The sequence below is a fragment of the Vipera ursinii genome (genome assembly GCF_947247035.1).
Source record: "Vipera ursinii genome assembly, chromosome: 3".
NCBI lineage: Eukaryota > Metazoa > Chordata > Lepidosauria > Squamata > Viperidae > Vipera > Vipera ursinii.
In genome coordinates this window covers 2,807,174-2,823,519 of record NC_139516.1, presented here as the reverse complement: position 1 = coordinate 2,823,519, position 16,346 = coordinate 2,807,174, and the positions used below count along the sequence as shown (strand labels likewise).

The window sequence follows — 16,346 nt, the reverse complement described above, 5'->3', positions numbered from 1 at the left end:
ATGCCTAAGGCGGGACTAGAACTCACCGTCTCCTGGTGATTGGCTCAAAGTCACCCAGGTGGCTTTCATGCCTAAGGCGGGACTAGAACTCACCGTCTCCTGGTGATTGGCTCAAAGTCACCCAGCTGGCTTTCATGCCTAAGGCGGGACTAGAACTCACCGTCTCCTGGTGATTGGCCCAAAGTCATCCAGCTGGCTTTCATGCCTAAGGCGGGACTAGAACTCACCGTCTCCTGGTGATTGGCCCAAAGTCACCCAGCTGGCTTTCATGCCTAAGGCGGGACTAGAACTCACCGTCTCCTGGTGATTGGCCCAAAGTCACCCAGCTGGCTTTCATGCCTAAGGCGGGACTAGAACTCACCATCTCCTGGTGATTGGCCCAAAGTCACCCAGCTGGCTTTCATGCTTAAGGAGGGACTAGAACTCACCGTCTCCTGCTCATTGGCCCAAAGTCACCCAGCTGGCTTTCATGCCTAAGGCGGGACTAGAACTCACCGTCTCCTGGTCATTGGCCCAAAGTCACCTAGCCAGCTTTCTTGCCTAGCGTAGCTGACTCGGGAATTCTGGGAGTTGAAGTCCACGAGTCATAAAAGAGCCGAGGTGGCCTACCCCTGCTCTAGCCAATACCATACTTTGGGGGAGTGGGGGGTGTTCACGCTTCCTCTCCTCCCTGAGATGTTGAACTGAGCTGGATTTCGGACTGTTTCTCCTTTGCCAGCTCATTTGCCAGTCTGGGGCAACTGAGCGTTGCAGACTGCGCCCTCATGCCAGGAAGCTTTCCAGTTGGCAAATCATGTTTCCTGCAAGGTGGCGGTTTACTTTCAAGCATTTGGCAACTCCAGATGCTTAAAATGCTGTTTGGGAAGTCAGAAGACTGGAGGCTACTTCTGAGAATAACCACAAGAAATGAGGAACAGTTGCTGGCTGTACTGCACCGGGAGCCCTTAACGTTACAAGCGACCGTTTGAAATGACAACAGCGCTGAAAAAAAAAGGGACCTAGGACCATTTTCCACACTTAGAATAGAATAGAATAGCAGAGCTGGAAGGGACCTTGGAGGTCTTCTAGTCCAACCCCCTCCTCTGGCAGGAAACCCTATACCCGTTCAGACAAACGATTGTCCAATCTCTTCTTAAAAACTTCCAGTGTTGGAGCATTCACCGCTTCTGGAGGCAGGTAGTTCCACTGGTTAATTGTCTTGGCTGTCAGGAAATTCCTACTTAGTTCCAGGTTGCTTCTCTCCTTGTTGAGTTTCCATCTGTTGCTTCTTGTCCTGCCTTCAGGTGCCTTGGAGAATAGCTTGACTTCCTCTTCTTTGGGGCAGCCCCTGAGATATTGGAAGGCTGCTATCTTGTCCCCCCTCATCCTTCTCTTCATGAAACTAGACATTCCCAATTCCAGCAGCCGTTCCTTATATGTTTTAGCCTCCAGTCCATTGATCATCTTTGTTGCTCTTCTCTGCCCTCTTTCTAGAGTCTCAACATCTTTTTTTTTTTTACATCGTGGTGACCAAAGCTGGATGCAGTATTCCAGGTGTGGCCTTACCAAGGCCTTGTAAAGTGGTATTAACGCTTCACGTGATCCTGATTCTGTCCCTCTGTTAATGCAGCCTAGCACTGTGTTGGCTTTTTTGGCAGCTGCAGCGCATGGCTGGCTCCTGTTTAAGTGAACGTCCACTAGGACAATATTTGAGGGTGTCTCACAGAGAGGATGGGGTCAACCTATTTTCCAAAGCACCCGAAGGCCAGACAAGGAATAACAGATGGAAACTCATCCAGGAGAGATTCAGCCTAGAAATAAGGAAAAATTTCCTATCGGTGAGAACAATCAACCAACGGAACAGAAGCTGCCTTCGGATATTGTGGGAGCTTCGTCACTGGAAGCTTTCCAGAAGAGACTGGACTGCCATCCCTCAGAATTGGTGTAGGGTATCCTGCTTGGGCAGGGGGTTGGACTAGATGACCTCCAATTTCCCTTCCAACTCGGTTATTCTATTAAATCCCATCTGGCTGCACTCTTTGCTGATCATGACTCTTTCGTTGATCCCTGGATATGACCAGAGTGGAGGTTAACCTTATAGGACTTGATTCCCTGATCTGGTGGGACCGTTCCTTGATTACCTTCTTGTTTTTTTAGGATATTCCCCACACACACACACACACACACTTGTGAGCAATATGCTTTTTGTTGACTACAGCTCAGCTTTGAACACCATTTTGCCGAGCATTCTCATCGAGAAGCTGACTGACTTGAAATTCTCCCCCCTCCATCTGCGATTGGATTCAAGACTTTCTCAGGGACCGGTTACAAACAGTGAGGATCGGGTCTGCTTTGTCCACCCCCCTGAAGTTTGCACCGGCACGCCACAAGGCTGTGTGCTTCCTTAGCCCCTACCTGTACTCTTTATACACATATGATTGTGTATCATCTGACCCATCCACTGCGATAATCAAGTTCGCAGATGATACGACTGTGGTGGGTCTTATTACAGGTGGGGATGAGACAGCATACAGGGTGGAGGTACAAAAACTATCCATATGGTGTAGTAACAACAACTTGCACCTAAACATTGACAAGACGAAAGAGATGTTGTTAGACTTCCGGAGAAAAAAGGAGGAACCTGCCCCATTTTACATCGGGGAGGACTGCGTGGAGAGAGTGTCCTCCTTTAAATTTCTGGGAGTCTACCTCTGTGGAGATCTGACCTGGAAAGTTAACACAACCCAGGTGGCCAGAAAGGCCCAACAGAGGCTTCACTTTCTTAGGGTCTTGCGGAAGAACAGGGTAGAACAACGGCTAATGACCCTCTTTTACCGGTCTACTATAGAGACCGTCCTCTCGTATGGTATTGTGGTTTGGTATGCTGGTCTGACAGCCGCGGATAGGAAAGTATTACAGAGGGTGGTGAGGGAACATCATCAGTGCTAGAAAGAAGGGGAGTTTGTGTGCAGGGGAAGAGGAGGAGGGCTGTGGGGTCCTTGGTGCTCTCTGAGCTGGGTGGTTTTCTTGCAGACGTTTCATTACCCAACTAGGGAACATCATCAGTGCTAGAAGGGAGGAGGAGGAGGAGGAGGAGGAGGAAGAGGAGTGTGAGGTCCTGGGAGCTACCTGACCTGGGCTGTTTTCTTGCAAACATTTTATGACCCAACTAGGGAACATCATCAGTGCTAGAAGGGAGAGGGGTTTGCAGATGGGAGGAGGAGAAGGAAGAGGACTGTGGGGTCCTTGGTGCCCTCCGAACTTGGTGGTTTCCTTGCAGACATTTCATAACCCAACTAGGTGACATCATCAGGTCTAGAAGGGAAGGGGGGGTTGATGTCACTAACATGGGTCATGAAACATCTGGAAGAAAACAACCACACTCAGCACCAAAGACCCCAGAATCATTCTCCTCCTCCTCCTCCTCCTCCTCCTCCTCAATCCCCACACCTTTCTAACACTGATGTTGTTCTGTAGTTGGGTGCAAGAAAACAACCAAACTCAGAGAGCACCAAGGACCCCACAGTCCTCCTCCTCCTCCTTGCAAACCCCACGCCTTTCTAATACTGATGATGTTCCATAGTTGGGTCATGAAACGTCCGCAAGAGAACCACGGCCACCACTTCTGTTTCCTGTAGTTCCCCTCCCGTACTGTTTGATTTCAAAGGTAAATCTGGTGGTCTTTCTGACGTATTTCTGATTGCCCACCTAGCAAACATTATCCTGGGGAAGAAGACTCAGCTATTTTCTCAAGGATCCCCTGAAAACCCAAAGTCATTTTTCATTTTTTCAGAGGGAAATGGAGGTAAATACACAAGCAGCCTTGTCGGCTTAATCTATTTTTATTACTTGTTTGTAGATTTCCCCCCCCACACACATACACTAGTATCTTACACAGATTTAATGTACCGGGGTGGGGTGGGGTGGAGAAAAACTGCAGAACAGGAAATGAAAATAATATTTTTTTTCTTTCTCGGAAATGCTCACGTAAACCCATTTGCAATACCCGGCGAACCTGATCTGAGGCGCGGCTTTCGTTGCCCGTTTAAACACAATGCGTGCCTTAAATTGGAAATACCCTTTGCAATAGGATTTGTTTGTCTTTGGTGTTTGTTCTGTGCCTGGAGCTGCTGGCATTTGGGATGGTAAATTGAGGCACCGAGCTGCAAGGGAGCCTGGGAGATCCGTCAGACTGGGACTTCCCCCGTCGGCGCAGATCCCCGTCGGCTGGATATTTTATTTTATTTTATTGATTGATTTATTCAGTTTATACCAGTGGCCCTCAACTCAGCCCAACATGTCTGTCGCTTAGCAGAAACATTCGTTTTGCCCCACTTTACGACCTTTCTTGCCACCGTTCATAAGTGAATCGCGGCGGTTGTTAAGTTAGCCCCACGGTCGTTAAGCGAAACCGGCTCCCTCGTTGAGTTTGCTTGACAGACGGTTGCAGAAGGGGATCACGTCACCCTCCCCCCCAAAGGACACGGCCACCGTCATAAAGATGAGACAGTCGCCAAGCGTTTGAGTTGGGATCACGTGACCCTGGGGAACGCCGCAGCAGTCATTAAGCGTGAAAAATGATCGTACGTCCCTTTTTTTTCCCCCAGGCCGTTGTAACTTCGAACAGGTCGCTAAGAGAACTGTTGTAAGTTGAGGACTGTCTGTGCTGCCCGTCTCACCATCACGTCACTCTGGGCAGGTTACAGCATGATACAAATTAGAAAACATTAAAACGCAAGTACAGGTAGTTAATAATGAAGTTGGAAGGGACCTGGGAGGTCATCTAGTCCAACCCCCTGCTCAGGCAGGAAACCCTATACCATTTCAGACAAGTGGCTGTCCAGTTATGACGATTGCTATGTCCCAGGGGTCACGGGATCCCCTTTGGCGACCTTCTGACAAGCAAAGTCAGCGGTGGAAGTTGGACTTGCTTAGCAACCATGTCCCTAACTTGTAACGACGGCAGCAATTCGCTTAATAACCGGGGCGAGAAAAGCCATAAAATGGAGCAAAAACTCGCACAACCAATATCTCCCTTAGCGGCAGAATTTTTGGGGCTCAGCTGCGGCCTGAGATCGAGGACCCCTAACTTTTGAACTGTCGCTAAGCCACTGGTTTTAGGCAGCCGTGTGCGGCGGCGGCCCAAAAAAGCTAACACAATCCTGGGTTGCATAAACAAGAGGCATAGAATCAGGATCCTTAAGTAACACCAGCTGCCTGCAATTAGTGCGGGTTCGAGTCCCACCAGGCTCAAGGTTGACTCAGCCTTCCATCCTTCCCAGGTAGGTAAAATGAGGACCCAGATTGTTGGGGGCAATTAAGCTGACTTTGTAATAATGCCGCTTGGGGTGGGTGTGTGAAAGCCCTAATAAGCAGGCATATACATAGAATGAAGGCTACTGCTAAGCACATTGGTTTGTGCTTTAGATTGTAAGCCACCCTGAGTCTTCGGAGAAGGGCGGGATATAAATGGAATTAAAATAAATAAAATAAATAAAAATAAATCACGCGAGGTATTAGTACCACTTTATAAAAACCCTAGTGAGGCCACACCTGGAACACTGCAGCCAGTTTTGGTCACCACATCACAAAAAAAGATGTTGAGAGTTTGGAAAAAGTTCAGAGAAGAGCAACTAAGATGATCCAAGGCCTGGAGACCAAAACATACGAAGAGCGGCTGCGGGACTTGGGTTTGGCTAGTCTAAAGAAAAGAAGAAATAAGGGTGACATGATAGCAGCGTTCCCATATCTGAGGGGCTGCCACAAAGAAGAGGAGGGGGTCACTTTGTTCACCAGAGGGAAGGACGAGAAACAATGGTTGGAAACTGATCAAGGAGAGAAGCAACCTGGAACTAAGGAGAAACTTCCTGACATTGAGGACAATCAACCAGTGGAACTACTTGCCACCAGAAGTTTTAGTTACCCCATCACTGGAGGTTTTTAAGAAGAGACTGGACATGCGTTTGTCTGAAATGACATAGGAAACTCCTGCTTGAGCAGGGGGCTGGACTAGAAGACCTCCAAGGTCCCTTGCATCTCTATTCTGATTGGTTGTAAGTCAAGGACTACCTGTGCTATGGGCAAAAGAGTATATTGCAGCTATGGAAAAATACGCCTATGGGCTATTTACTCAGTGGATCAAATACCTGATTGTACTCACCAGCAATGAGCAGAGTGATCAGTATAAATAATACGTTACATGGAACTCATTTATGCAAAAGAAGGTAGATTAGAAAAAAACCAAAGCATGATAGTTATATAAGTATAATAGAAATAAATAGAAATAAATAAGTATAATAAATAAATAAATCTAATGCATAATATTTGCATTAGATGAGTATAGAGTTGAAACCGATTACTGTTATAACTGTTTTTTTTTCTTTGTTCCGCTGTGTTTTTGTCACCTTTTTAAAAGCCCTTGTTATGTTTTATTTTTAATTTTCCTTCGATAACGTATGCATTTCTACCCTGATTATCTCTGCGTTTTGTTTCTCCCCCCCCCCCCTTGTGATTATTTAAAGGCCATCAAAACAAAGAAGCCAACTTGGGAATTTTTTTTTCCTCTAAAGCTCTTACAAAAAAATGTAAGAAAAATTGAAACTGACCAAAGAGAGAAACAACCTGGAATTAAGGAGAAAGTTCCTGACAGTGAGGACATTTAACCAGGGGAACTCCTTGCCTTCATAAATTGTGGGTGCTCCAGCAGTGGAGGCTTTTGAGAAAATATTGGACAGTCACTTGTCTGAAATGGTGTAGGTTCTCCTGCTTGAGCAGGGGGCTGAATACCTCCAAGGCCCCTTCCTATTCTATTCTATTCTATTCTATTCTATTCTATTCTATTCTATTCTATTCTATTCTATTCTATTCTATTCTATTCTATTCTATTCTATTCTAATTTCTTCTATTCTATTCTAATTTCTTCTATCCAATCCTATCCTATCCTATCCTATCCTATCCTATCCTATCCTATCCTGTCCTATTCTAATTTCTTCTATCCTATCCTATCCTATCCTATCCTATCCTATCCTATCCTATCCTATCCTATCCTATCCTATTCTACTCTAATTTCTTCTATTCTATTCTAATTTCTTCTATCCAATCCTATCCAATCCTATCCTATCCTATCCTATCCTATCCTATCCTATCCTATCCTATCCTATCCTATCCTATTCTAATTTCTTCTATCCTATCCTATCCTATCCTATCCTATCCTATCCTATCCTATCCTATCCTATCCTATCCCTGTTCTGTTCTGTTCTGTTCTATTCTATTCTATTCTATTCTATTCTATTCTATTCTATTCTATTCTATTCTATTCTATTCTATTCTATTCTAATTTTTTCTATCCTATCCTATCCTATCCTATCCTATCCTATTGTATTCTATTCTATCCTATCCTATCCTATTCTATTCTATCGTTTCATTCAACAGCTTTGGCGCTTTCATTTTGTGTTGGAGATGTTCATTGCCTTGAGTTATTTCTAAAAAAAAATAATAATAAAGCAGGGATACAAATAACTAATGATTTTTTTTGGGTTTTTTAAATGTCTTGATGGAAAAAGAAAGAGCTTTTTTGATGAGCTGGCTGGTTGATTACGCGCGTGACAAAAATAAAAAAGGGCAATGCGCTTTTACGATGTCCTTTGTGTCGTTGGAAAACCAGAAGTTCACCTCTCCTGGTTTTTGTCTTGCCTCTTAGATCTTCTCTCAAGAATATATCAACCTGCTGCTCTCCATGTATTTCTTCGTCCTTGGGATCCTCGCCCTGTCCCACACCATCAGGTAAGGTGATTGATTGATTGATTGATTGATTTAGCAAATCAATGTGTGGCCCATCTCACTGTCTCGAGTGACGCGAAACAGAGAAAATATAAATAAACAGGACACAAGACTTATGACTGACCTCCTTGGGGGTACTTATAACCCACTTCTGGCCCCCTCCCTCCCCTGTAGTTACTTGCACTTTGGGTTCCCTACACTCAGCCCCCCCCCATTTACGTCACTGCAGTCACGTGATCCCGTTTTATGGCCATTTCTCCTCCCCCCAAATGGCCTTTACTTCCAGTTTTCAGCAGAAACACCCCATCGGTTCCTTAACGATTGCAGCATTCGCTTTTACAACCTCGGCCTTCCTTTAATGACCTCCACGAAACAAGTCACAAAATCAGGTTGTCCCAGGTGGGTGCCTCACCTTGACAGCTGTCGTGACTTGTGACCTCAAATGGGCAGTCTCTGTTACAGTCGTAAGTGGAGGACTACCCGTATACATTGAAACGCACAGGCGCTTTTTAAACAAGCCCTTTGATTCGCTTAAGGTCCGCTGCATCCACTTAACGACGGCTGCAAAAAACCTAGTTTGGTTACACAATGTGGGGACTGTCATGACTTACGATCATGGTAGGGAGGCTGTCTTAACGGTCGTAACTCAAGGACGAGCCGTACTAAGTGAGTCATGCACATCCTGTAGAGCAGGGGTCTTCAAACTTGGCCCTTTTATGACTTGTGGACTTCAACTCCCAGAATTCCTCAGCCAGGCATGCCTGGCTGAGGAATTCTGGGAGTTGAAGTCCACAAGTCATAAAAGGGCCAGGTTCGAAGGCTCCTGCTGTAGAGTTTTCTGTACCTGGAATATCCCTTTTTATACCTGCTTTGGTTATTCCTTCATTTCTCCACCAGTGCCGAAAATTAAGTCTTCGGAGTCGGTGGAAGCAAAAAACGCTTTTGGAGTCCTCGTCATTTGCAAATAAATCGGTGCCCAGCCGATTATTGCACAAAAATAAAAGGTTAAAATCCTGGCAAAGCCTCTAAGTTTAATAGTTAACTTGCCTAATCAGATAGGAAACGGGCACCCAGCCGGCTGCAGAACTTCCTCTCTGTTTTAAAAAATGAGAATATTTATCTGTAGGTGGAGGACACCTGCCAGCTTTTGAGGCCAGCTTTCCCTTAAAAAAACAAAAAACAAAAAATGCCCGGCCTCTTCAAAAGCCAGGCGAGTTTTTTAAAAATTTTAATGTTGGTTTCCAGGTAACAAATAAGACTCAGGTTGGCTGGCCTTGTTCGCCCATTGCCGTGCCTTAACAACCAGAAAATGGAGGATTATCTTGCCCTCAAACGTTGTGGGTGCTTCGTTCACTGGAGGTTTTTAAGAAGACTCTGGACAGTCACTTGTCTGGAATGGTATAGGGCAGGGGTAGGCAACCTTGGGTCTTTTATAACTCATGGACTCCCAGAATGGGGAAACTATGGCCCCTTCATGACTCGTAGACTTCAACTCCCAGAATTCCTGAGCCAGCAGGGGGGAACCATGGCCCCTTCATGACTTGCGGACTTCAACTCCCAGAATTCCTGAGCCAGCATGGGGGAACTATGGGCCCCTCATGACTCGTGGACTTCAGCTCCCAGAATTCCTGAGCCAGCATGGGGGAACTATGGGCCCCTCATGACTCGTGGCGCCTTTATGACTCATGGACTTCAACTCCCAGAATTCCTGAGCCAGCATGGGGGAACTATGCCCCCCTCATGACTTCTGGACTTCAACTCCCAGAATTCCTGAGTCAACGTGGGGGAACTTTGCCCCCTTCATGACTCGTGGACTTCAACTCCCAGAATTCCTGAGCCAGCATGGGGGAACTATGCCCCCCTCATGACTTCTGGACTTCAACTCCCAGAATTCCTGAGCCAGCATGGGGGTACTATGGCCCCCTCATGACTCGCGGACTTCAACTCCCAGAATTCCTGAGCCAGCATGGGGGAACTATGGCCCCTTCATGACTTGCGAACTTCAACTCCCAGAATTCCTGAGCCAGCATGGGGGAACTATGGCCCCTTCATGACTCGTGGACTTCAACTCCCAGAATTCCTCAGCCAGCATGGAGGAACTATGGCCCCTTCATGACTGGTGGACTTCAACTCCCAGAATTCCTGAGCCAGCATGGGGGAACTATGGCCCCCTCATGACTTCTGGACTTCAACTCCCAGAATTCCTGAGCCAGCATGGGGGAACTATGGCCCCCTCATGACTTCTGGACTTCAACTCCCAGAATTCCTGAGCCAGCATGGGGGAACTATGGCCCCCTCATGACTTCTGGACTTCGACTCCCAGAATTCCTGAGCCAGCATGGGGGAACTATGGCCCCCTCATGACTTCTGGACTTCAACTCCCAGAATTCCTGAGCCAGCATGGGGGAACTATGGCCCCCTCATGACTTCTGGACTTCGACTCCCAGAATTCCTGAGCCAGCATGGGGGAACTATGGCCCCCTCATGACTTCTGGACTTCAACTCCCAGAATTCCTGAGCCAGCATGGGGGAACTATGGCCCCCTCATGACTTCTGGACTTCAACTCCCAGAATTCCTGAGCCAGCATGGGGGAACTATGGCCCCCTCATGACTTCTGGACTTCAACTCCCAGAATTCCTGAGCCAGCATGGGGGAACTATGGCCCCCTCATGACTTCTGGACTTTCAACTCCTCTTATTTGAGGGCCATCGTTTCCCAGCTAAAAATCACCCAGCCCACCAGAGTAGGAGGGCAGGGGGTGTAATGGCCGCCTCCCCCTGGAGGGACCCAGAAGAAAGGCCGTCTCTAGTGGCGCCATCCCTGAGGAGTTTCAACCTTGTGGAGATAAAAGTGCTCCCCTTCTTGATACTCTTTTGGCCCTGGTTTCGCCAGGGGGACCCCAGGGTGATACAGAGCCCGTCAAGATTAGAATAAGAATGAAATGGGATGGAATGGAATGGAATATATGGAATAGAATAGAATAGAACAGAACAGAACTATTTGGTGTTCCTTTAGTTAATTTTATAAACGTATTTCTGTGGGATTTTGATTTTTCCTTTCATAGAGTTGCTGTTGGTCGGTTTATGCCTTTTAAAATGATGGCTCCTTCCCTTCTTTCTCCCTCTTCCTTCCTCTTCCTCCGATCTCGTTTCAGCCCCATGATGAATAAGTTTTTCCCGGCCAACTTTCCCAACAAGCAGTATCAGCTCCTGTTTACTCAAGGCTCTGGGGAAGCAAAGGAAGGTACGTTTGCTCCCTCGTTTGGCCAAGGAGAATTGAAGGATTTCCTCTGTGGATCTTAGGTCTCCTGCCTTGTGTGTCTGCTTGTGTGCTGCCATGCGACAAAGGCTTTCCATATCTTTGCTGGCTGCGTTGCGGTGAGGGCAACAAGTGAATTTAGAGAGATGAGAGAGAGAGAGAGAGAGAGAGAGAGAGAGAGAGAGAGAGAGAGAGAGAGAGAGAGAAGATGATAGAGACAGAAAGAGAGAAAGAGATGATAGAGATATAGATGATAGACAGATACAGATTAGATAGATGGATGGATAGATAGATAGATAGATAGATAGATAGATAGATAGATAGATAGATGATAGATAGATAGATAGAGACATAGAGACATAGATAGAGACATAGAGAGGATGATAAGACAGACAGAGATACATAGATAGAGATAGATGATAGAGAGAGAGAGGTACAGAGATTGATAGAGAGATGATAGACAGGATGATAAGAGATAGATAGAGACATAGAGAGGATGATAAGACAGACAGAGATACATAGATAGAGATAGATGATAGAGAGAGAGAGGTACAGAGATTGATAGAGAGATGATAGACAGGATGATAAGAGATAGATAGATAGAGACATAGAGAGGATGATAAGACAGACAGATATAGAGATAGATGATAGAGAGAGAGGTACAGAGATTGATAGAGATGATAGACAGGATGATAAGAGATAGATAGATAGAGACATAGAGACATAGAGAGGATGATAAGACAGACAGAGATACATAGATAGAGATAGATGATAGAAAGAGAGGTACAGAGATTGATAGAGAGATGATAGAGACAGGATGATAAGAGATAGATAGATAGATAGATAGATAGATAGATAGATAGATAGATAGATAGATAGATAGTCTTAAAAATTAGGCAGACACAGATAACTAGAGATAGAGAGACAGAGATAGATAGATAGTAGAGAGATAGATACAGTAGAGAGATACATAGAGAGATAATAGTAGATAGTGATAGATAGTAGAGAGATGATAAGAGACAGAGAGAAACCGGTAGTAGAGTTGATAGATAAATATAGTACAGAGAGAGATAGTAGATAGAGAGAGATAATAGATAGGAGGGAGAGAGATGATACATAGAGATAAATTGAAGACAGACAGGCAATCTCTTTCTCACATGCACACACCCTCTCACACTTACGTCCTCCACAAGTAGGCTGGCAGGCACTAACTGGAGTGAAGGACGCCACTAGGTTTGGATCCCTAGAGATTTTAAGAGTGGCTGGGCTTCAGGACCTCTTTTATCTCCCAAATCCCTTTCTTTTCTTTTTTCTTATTTGATTTTTTCTTTTTTCTTTTATTCAAAACATTGAAATACAAAGTCCTTTCCCCCCCCCCAAAAAAGGGGGGGTTTGAAAGAAAGAAAAAAAAACCTAGACAATGCTACACGAGAAAAAGTGCAGAAAAACCCCCAACCCAAAACAGATGTATAGATAAATTGTCCCCCTTTCGTTGGGATACTGATAAATATATTTTAACTAAGATAACAACAACTTCCTCCTTGTGGAACAGACATCCCCTTCCTCTGCTGATTGACAGGACCGGCAGCTACTCTTGCCTTGTTGATTGACACATCTGGCAGCTGTTGGGATTTGGGGGTGGGGTGAGGTGCCCATGGACTCAACGCCCAACTTCCTTTATCTGGCTCGGCTGACATTTTTCTGTTTCCTTGAGGATTCGCTTCTTTCTTCTCTATCTCCCGGAGGGATCTTTTCAATAAAGATTCCTGATTTTTCGTCACCTTGCTTACGCGCCTCCTTCACCTTAGGTAGGCCCCCTTCAGCGTATCCTCCCATTAGTGACCCTGAAAATGGCATTTACTGTCTCCTTCCAGAGATTGTCAACTATGAATTTGACACCAAGGACCTCATCTGCCTGGCCATGAGCAGCATTGTGGGCGTCTGGTACCTGCTCAGGAAGGTAAGCTGACCTGCCGGTGAGGCAGGTGGAATAATTAATACCACTTGACAAGGCCTTGGTGAGGCCACACTTGGAATCCTGCATCCAGTTTTGGTCACCACGATGTAAAAAAGATGTTGAGACTCTAGAAAGAGTGCAGAGAAGAGCAACCAAGATGATCAGGGGATGACTGGAGGCTAAAACATATAAGGAACAGTTGCTGGAATCGGGTATGTCTAGTTTAATGAAGAGAAGGACGAGGGGTGACCTGACAGCAGTCTTTCAATATCTCAGGGGCCACCCCAAAGAAGAGGGAGTCAAGCTACTCTCCAAAGCGCCTGAAGGCAGGACAAGAAGCAACGGATGGAAACTCACCAAGGAGAGAAGCAACCTAGAACTAAGGAGAAACTTCCTGACTGTTAGAACAATTAACCAGTGGAACCACCTGCCTCCAGACCTTGTGGGTGCTCCATCACTGGAAGACAGCTGTTTGTCTCAAATGGCATAGGGCAGGGGTCGTCAAACCTGGCCCTTTTATGACTTGTGGACTTCAGCTCCCAGAATTCCTCAGCCAGGAATTCTGGGAGTTGAAGTCCACAAGTCATAAAAGGGCCAAGTTCGAAGACCCCTGGCATAGGGTATAATGCAGAGAAGAGCAACAAAGATGATTAGGGGCCTGGAGGCTGGAACATACGAAGAACGGTTGTAGGAATGGGGCCTGTCTAGTTTTAAGAAGATTGTGTCAAGTTTGTGCAAAGATGGTGTAAAGTTTCCTGCTTGAGCAGAGGATTGGACTAGAAGATCTCCAAGGTCCATTTCCAGCTCTGTTATTTTGTTCCCTTAGTTTCATGAAAAGGATAATTAGAGGCGACATGATAACAGCCTTCCAATATCTCGGGGGTTGCCACAAAGAAGGGGGGGGTGGTCCATCGGTTCTCCAAAGCCCCTGAAGGCCGGGCAAGAAGCAATGGATGGAAACTCATCAAGGGGAGAAGCAACCTAGAACTAAGGAGAAACTTCCCGACAGTGAGAACAATTAACCTGTGGAACAGCCTGCCTCCAGAAGTTGTGAATGCTCCAACACTGGAAGTTTTTAAGAGACTGGACAGCTATTTTTGTCTGAAATGATATAGGGTCGTGGTGGCGAACCTATGGCATGCGTGCCACAGGTGGCACGCAGAGCCCCTCTATGTGGGCACGTGTGCCGTTGCCCCAGTCCTAGGCCTCAAGCTGGGTTTTACAAAATCTTTTTGCTATAGGCCTCCGCCACCCTGTGCAAAAAACAAAAAAAAAAGGTTCGTTCAATCAATCAATTTCAACTTCTCGCGGGGAAAAAAAAGGATCTCACAAAGTTGGAATTGATTGATTGAACTTTTTAATTCCCACCCAGTCTGCCGTTACCACTGCAGACACGCCCGCCCAGTGGGTCACGCCCACCGGGCACCTGATGATACATAACTGGGTTTTGGGTTGCAGTTTGGGCACTCGGTCTCTAAAAGCTTCGCCATCACTGATATAGGGTCTCCTGCTTGAGGACTAGATGACCTCCAATGTCCCTTCCAGCTCTCTTATCCTCTTATTCTGAGCAGACTGCAGGCAGGAGGATCTGCGTAGCCTACAGGCTGGGTTCCTATCAGGCCAAGAGGGTGCAACGTGGGGTCAGTGTTACTCAGCACTTCCCTTCTCTTTCCTCCAGCACTGGATCGCTAACAACCTCTTTGGCCTGGCCTTCTCTCTCAACGGAGTGGAGCTGTTACACTTGAACAACGTCAGCACGGGCTGCATCCTTCTTGGAGGTCTCTTCATCTACGACGTCTTCTGGGTAAGCCCCTCTCCTGCAGCTTCTTTCCGGGCTCAGCCGATCTGCCAACTGTCCAGTCGGCGAATCCAGAAAAAAAGAAACTCCCGGGACGTTATTTTTAACAAGCGCTTAAACTTTACTGAATTAAACCGTATTGGCAACAGACGAAACAAAACCAGCTCTGGGTTTCCCGCGCAAAAGCTTGCCTAGTTAATTCCCTCCCCTTCCTCCTGCGGGCCACCAATCAGAGTCCACCAAGGGCTCCTGTCCATTTTGTCATGGGGGAAACCAGTCACGCTAGGTTCTTGGGTTCAAGCACTGTCTCGTGGGTAGCGGTGAGGCTTAGCTACCCACCCCCCCCCCACACACACACACCTTGTGTCCCATCCCACCTCCTCCCTTTTCTTGGTCAAGCGGCGAGCGAAGCGGAGCAGAGGGGAAAGTGCGAGTCAGTCTTGACAAGATCCTCCGGACAAGTCCGTTAATGTATTTATTAGCTTTTGATCCCACCGTTTTAATCCCTTTTATAAATCACTTAAGGTTAATATTCCTTCCTCCTCCTATTTTCCCCACAACAAGAACCCTGTGAGGTGGGTTGGGCTGAGGAAGAAGGACTGGCTCAAAGTCACCCAGCTGGCTTTCATGCCTAAGGCAGGACTAGAACTCACCGTCTGCTGGCGATTGGCTCAAAGTCACCCAGCTGGCTTTCATGCCTAAGGCAGGACTAGAACTCACCGTCTGCTGGCGATTGGCTCAAAGTCACCCAGCTGGCTTTCATGCCTAAGGCAGGACTAGAACTCACCGTCTCCTGGTGATTGGTCCAAAGTCACCCAGCTGGCTTTCCTGTTAAGGCGGGACTAGAACTCACCGTCTCCTGGTGATTGGTCCAAAGTCACCCAGCTGGCTTTCATGCCTAAGGCGAGACTAGAACTCACCGTCTCCTGGTGATTGGCCCAAAGTCACCCAGCCTCTTTCATGCCTAAGGCGGGACAAGAACTCACCGTCTCCTGGTGATTGGCCCAAAGTCACCCAGCCTCTTTCATGCCTAAGGCGGGACTAGAACTCACCTTCTCCTGGGGATTGGCCCAGAGTCATCCATCCGGCTTTCATGCCTTGGGCGGGACTAGAACTGACAGATTCCGGGTGATTGGCCCAAGATCACCCAGCTGGCTTTCATGCCTAAGATGAGACTAGAACTCACCCTCTCCTGTTGATTGATCCAAAGTCACCCAGCCGTCTTTCCTGCCTAAGGTGGGACTAGAACTCACAGTCTCCTTGTGATTGGCCCCAATTCAGTCTTTGGCAGGATTAGAACTCGCTGTCTCCTGGACATTCTGCAGGAGCTTCTCCTTAACCCAGCTCCTTGTAGGTGCCATCTTGGATTTGGAAAGTCTCAGCCAATTCCTCTGAAAAATAAAAGTTATTGACTTATAGTGGGCAAGACTTTTAGTGGTGGCAAGGGAGGTGGACCAGGCTGAGAACATGGGCACCATGAACTTGGACGGACGATGTTTAAGGACTTCGAGGTAGGTGTAGCTCAACATCCAGCCCATCCCTTGCTCTACTGAGCATTCTTGGGCTGTCATGAC

General features: G+C 46.8%; 1 protein-coding gene across 2 annotated transcripts in view; it reads left to right on the top strand.

The window, feature by feature from the left end:
- The window catches only part of HM13 (histocompatibility minor 13), a 36,043-nt gene that overhangs the window by 7,920 nt on the left and 11,777 nt on the right, over positions 1-16,346 (top strand). For both annotated transcript variants that reach the window (XM_083360939.1, XM_083360938.1), the window contains exons 3-6: positions 7,679-7,761; positions 10,914-11,002; positions 12,892-12,977; positions 14,653-14,778. In XM_083360939.1, the coding sequence (XP_083217065.1) occupies positions 7,679-7,761; positions 10,914-11,002; positions 12,892-12,977; positions 14,653-14,778 (384 nt within the window). The remainder of the gene's footprint in view (positions 1-7,678; positions 7,762-10,913; positions 11,003-12,891; positions 12,978-14,652; positions 14,779-16,346) is intronic.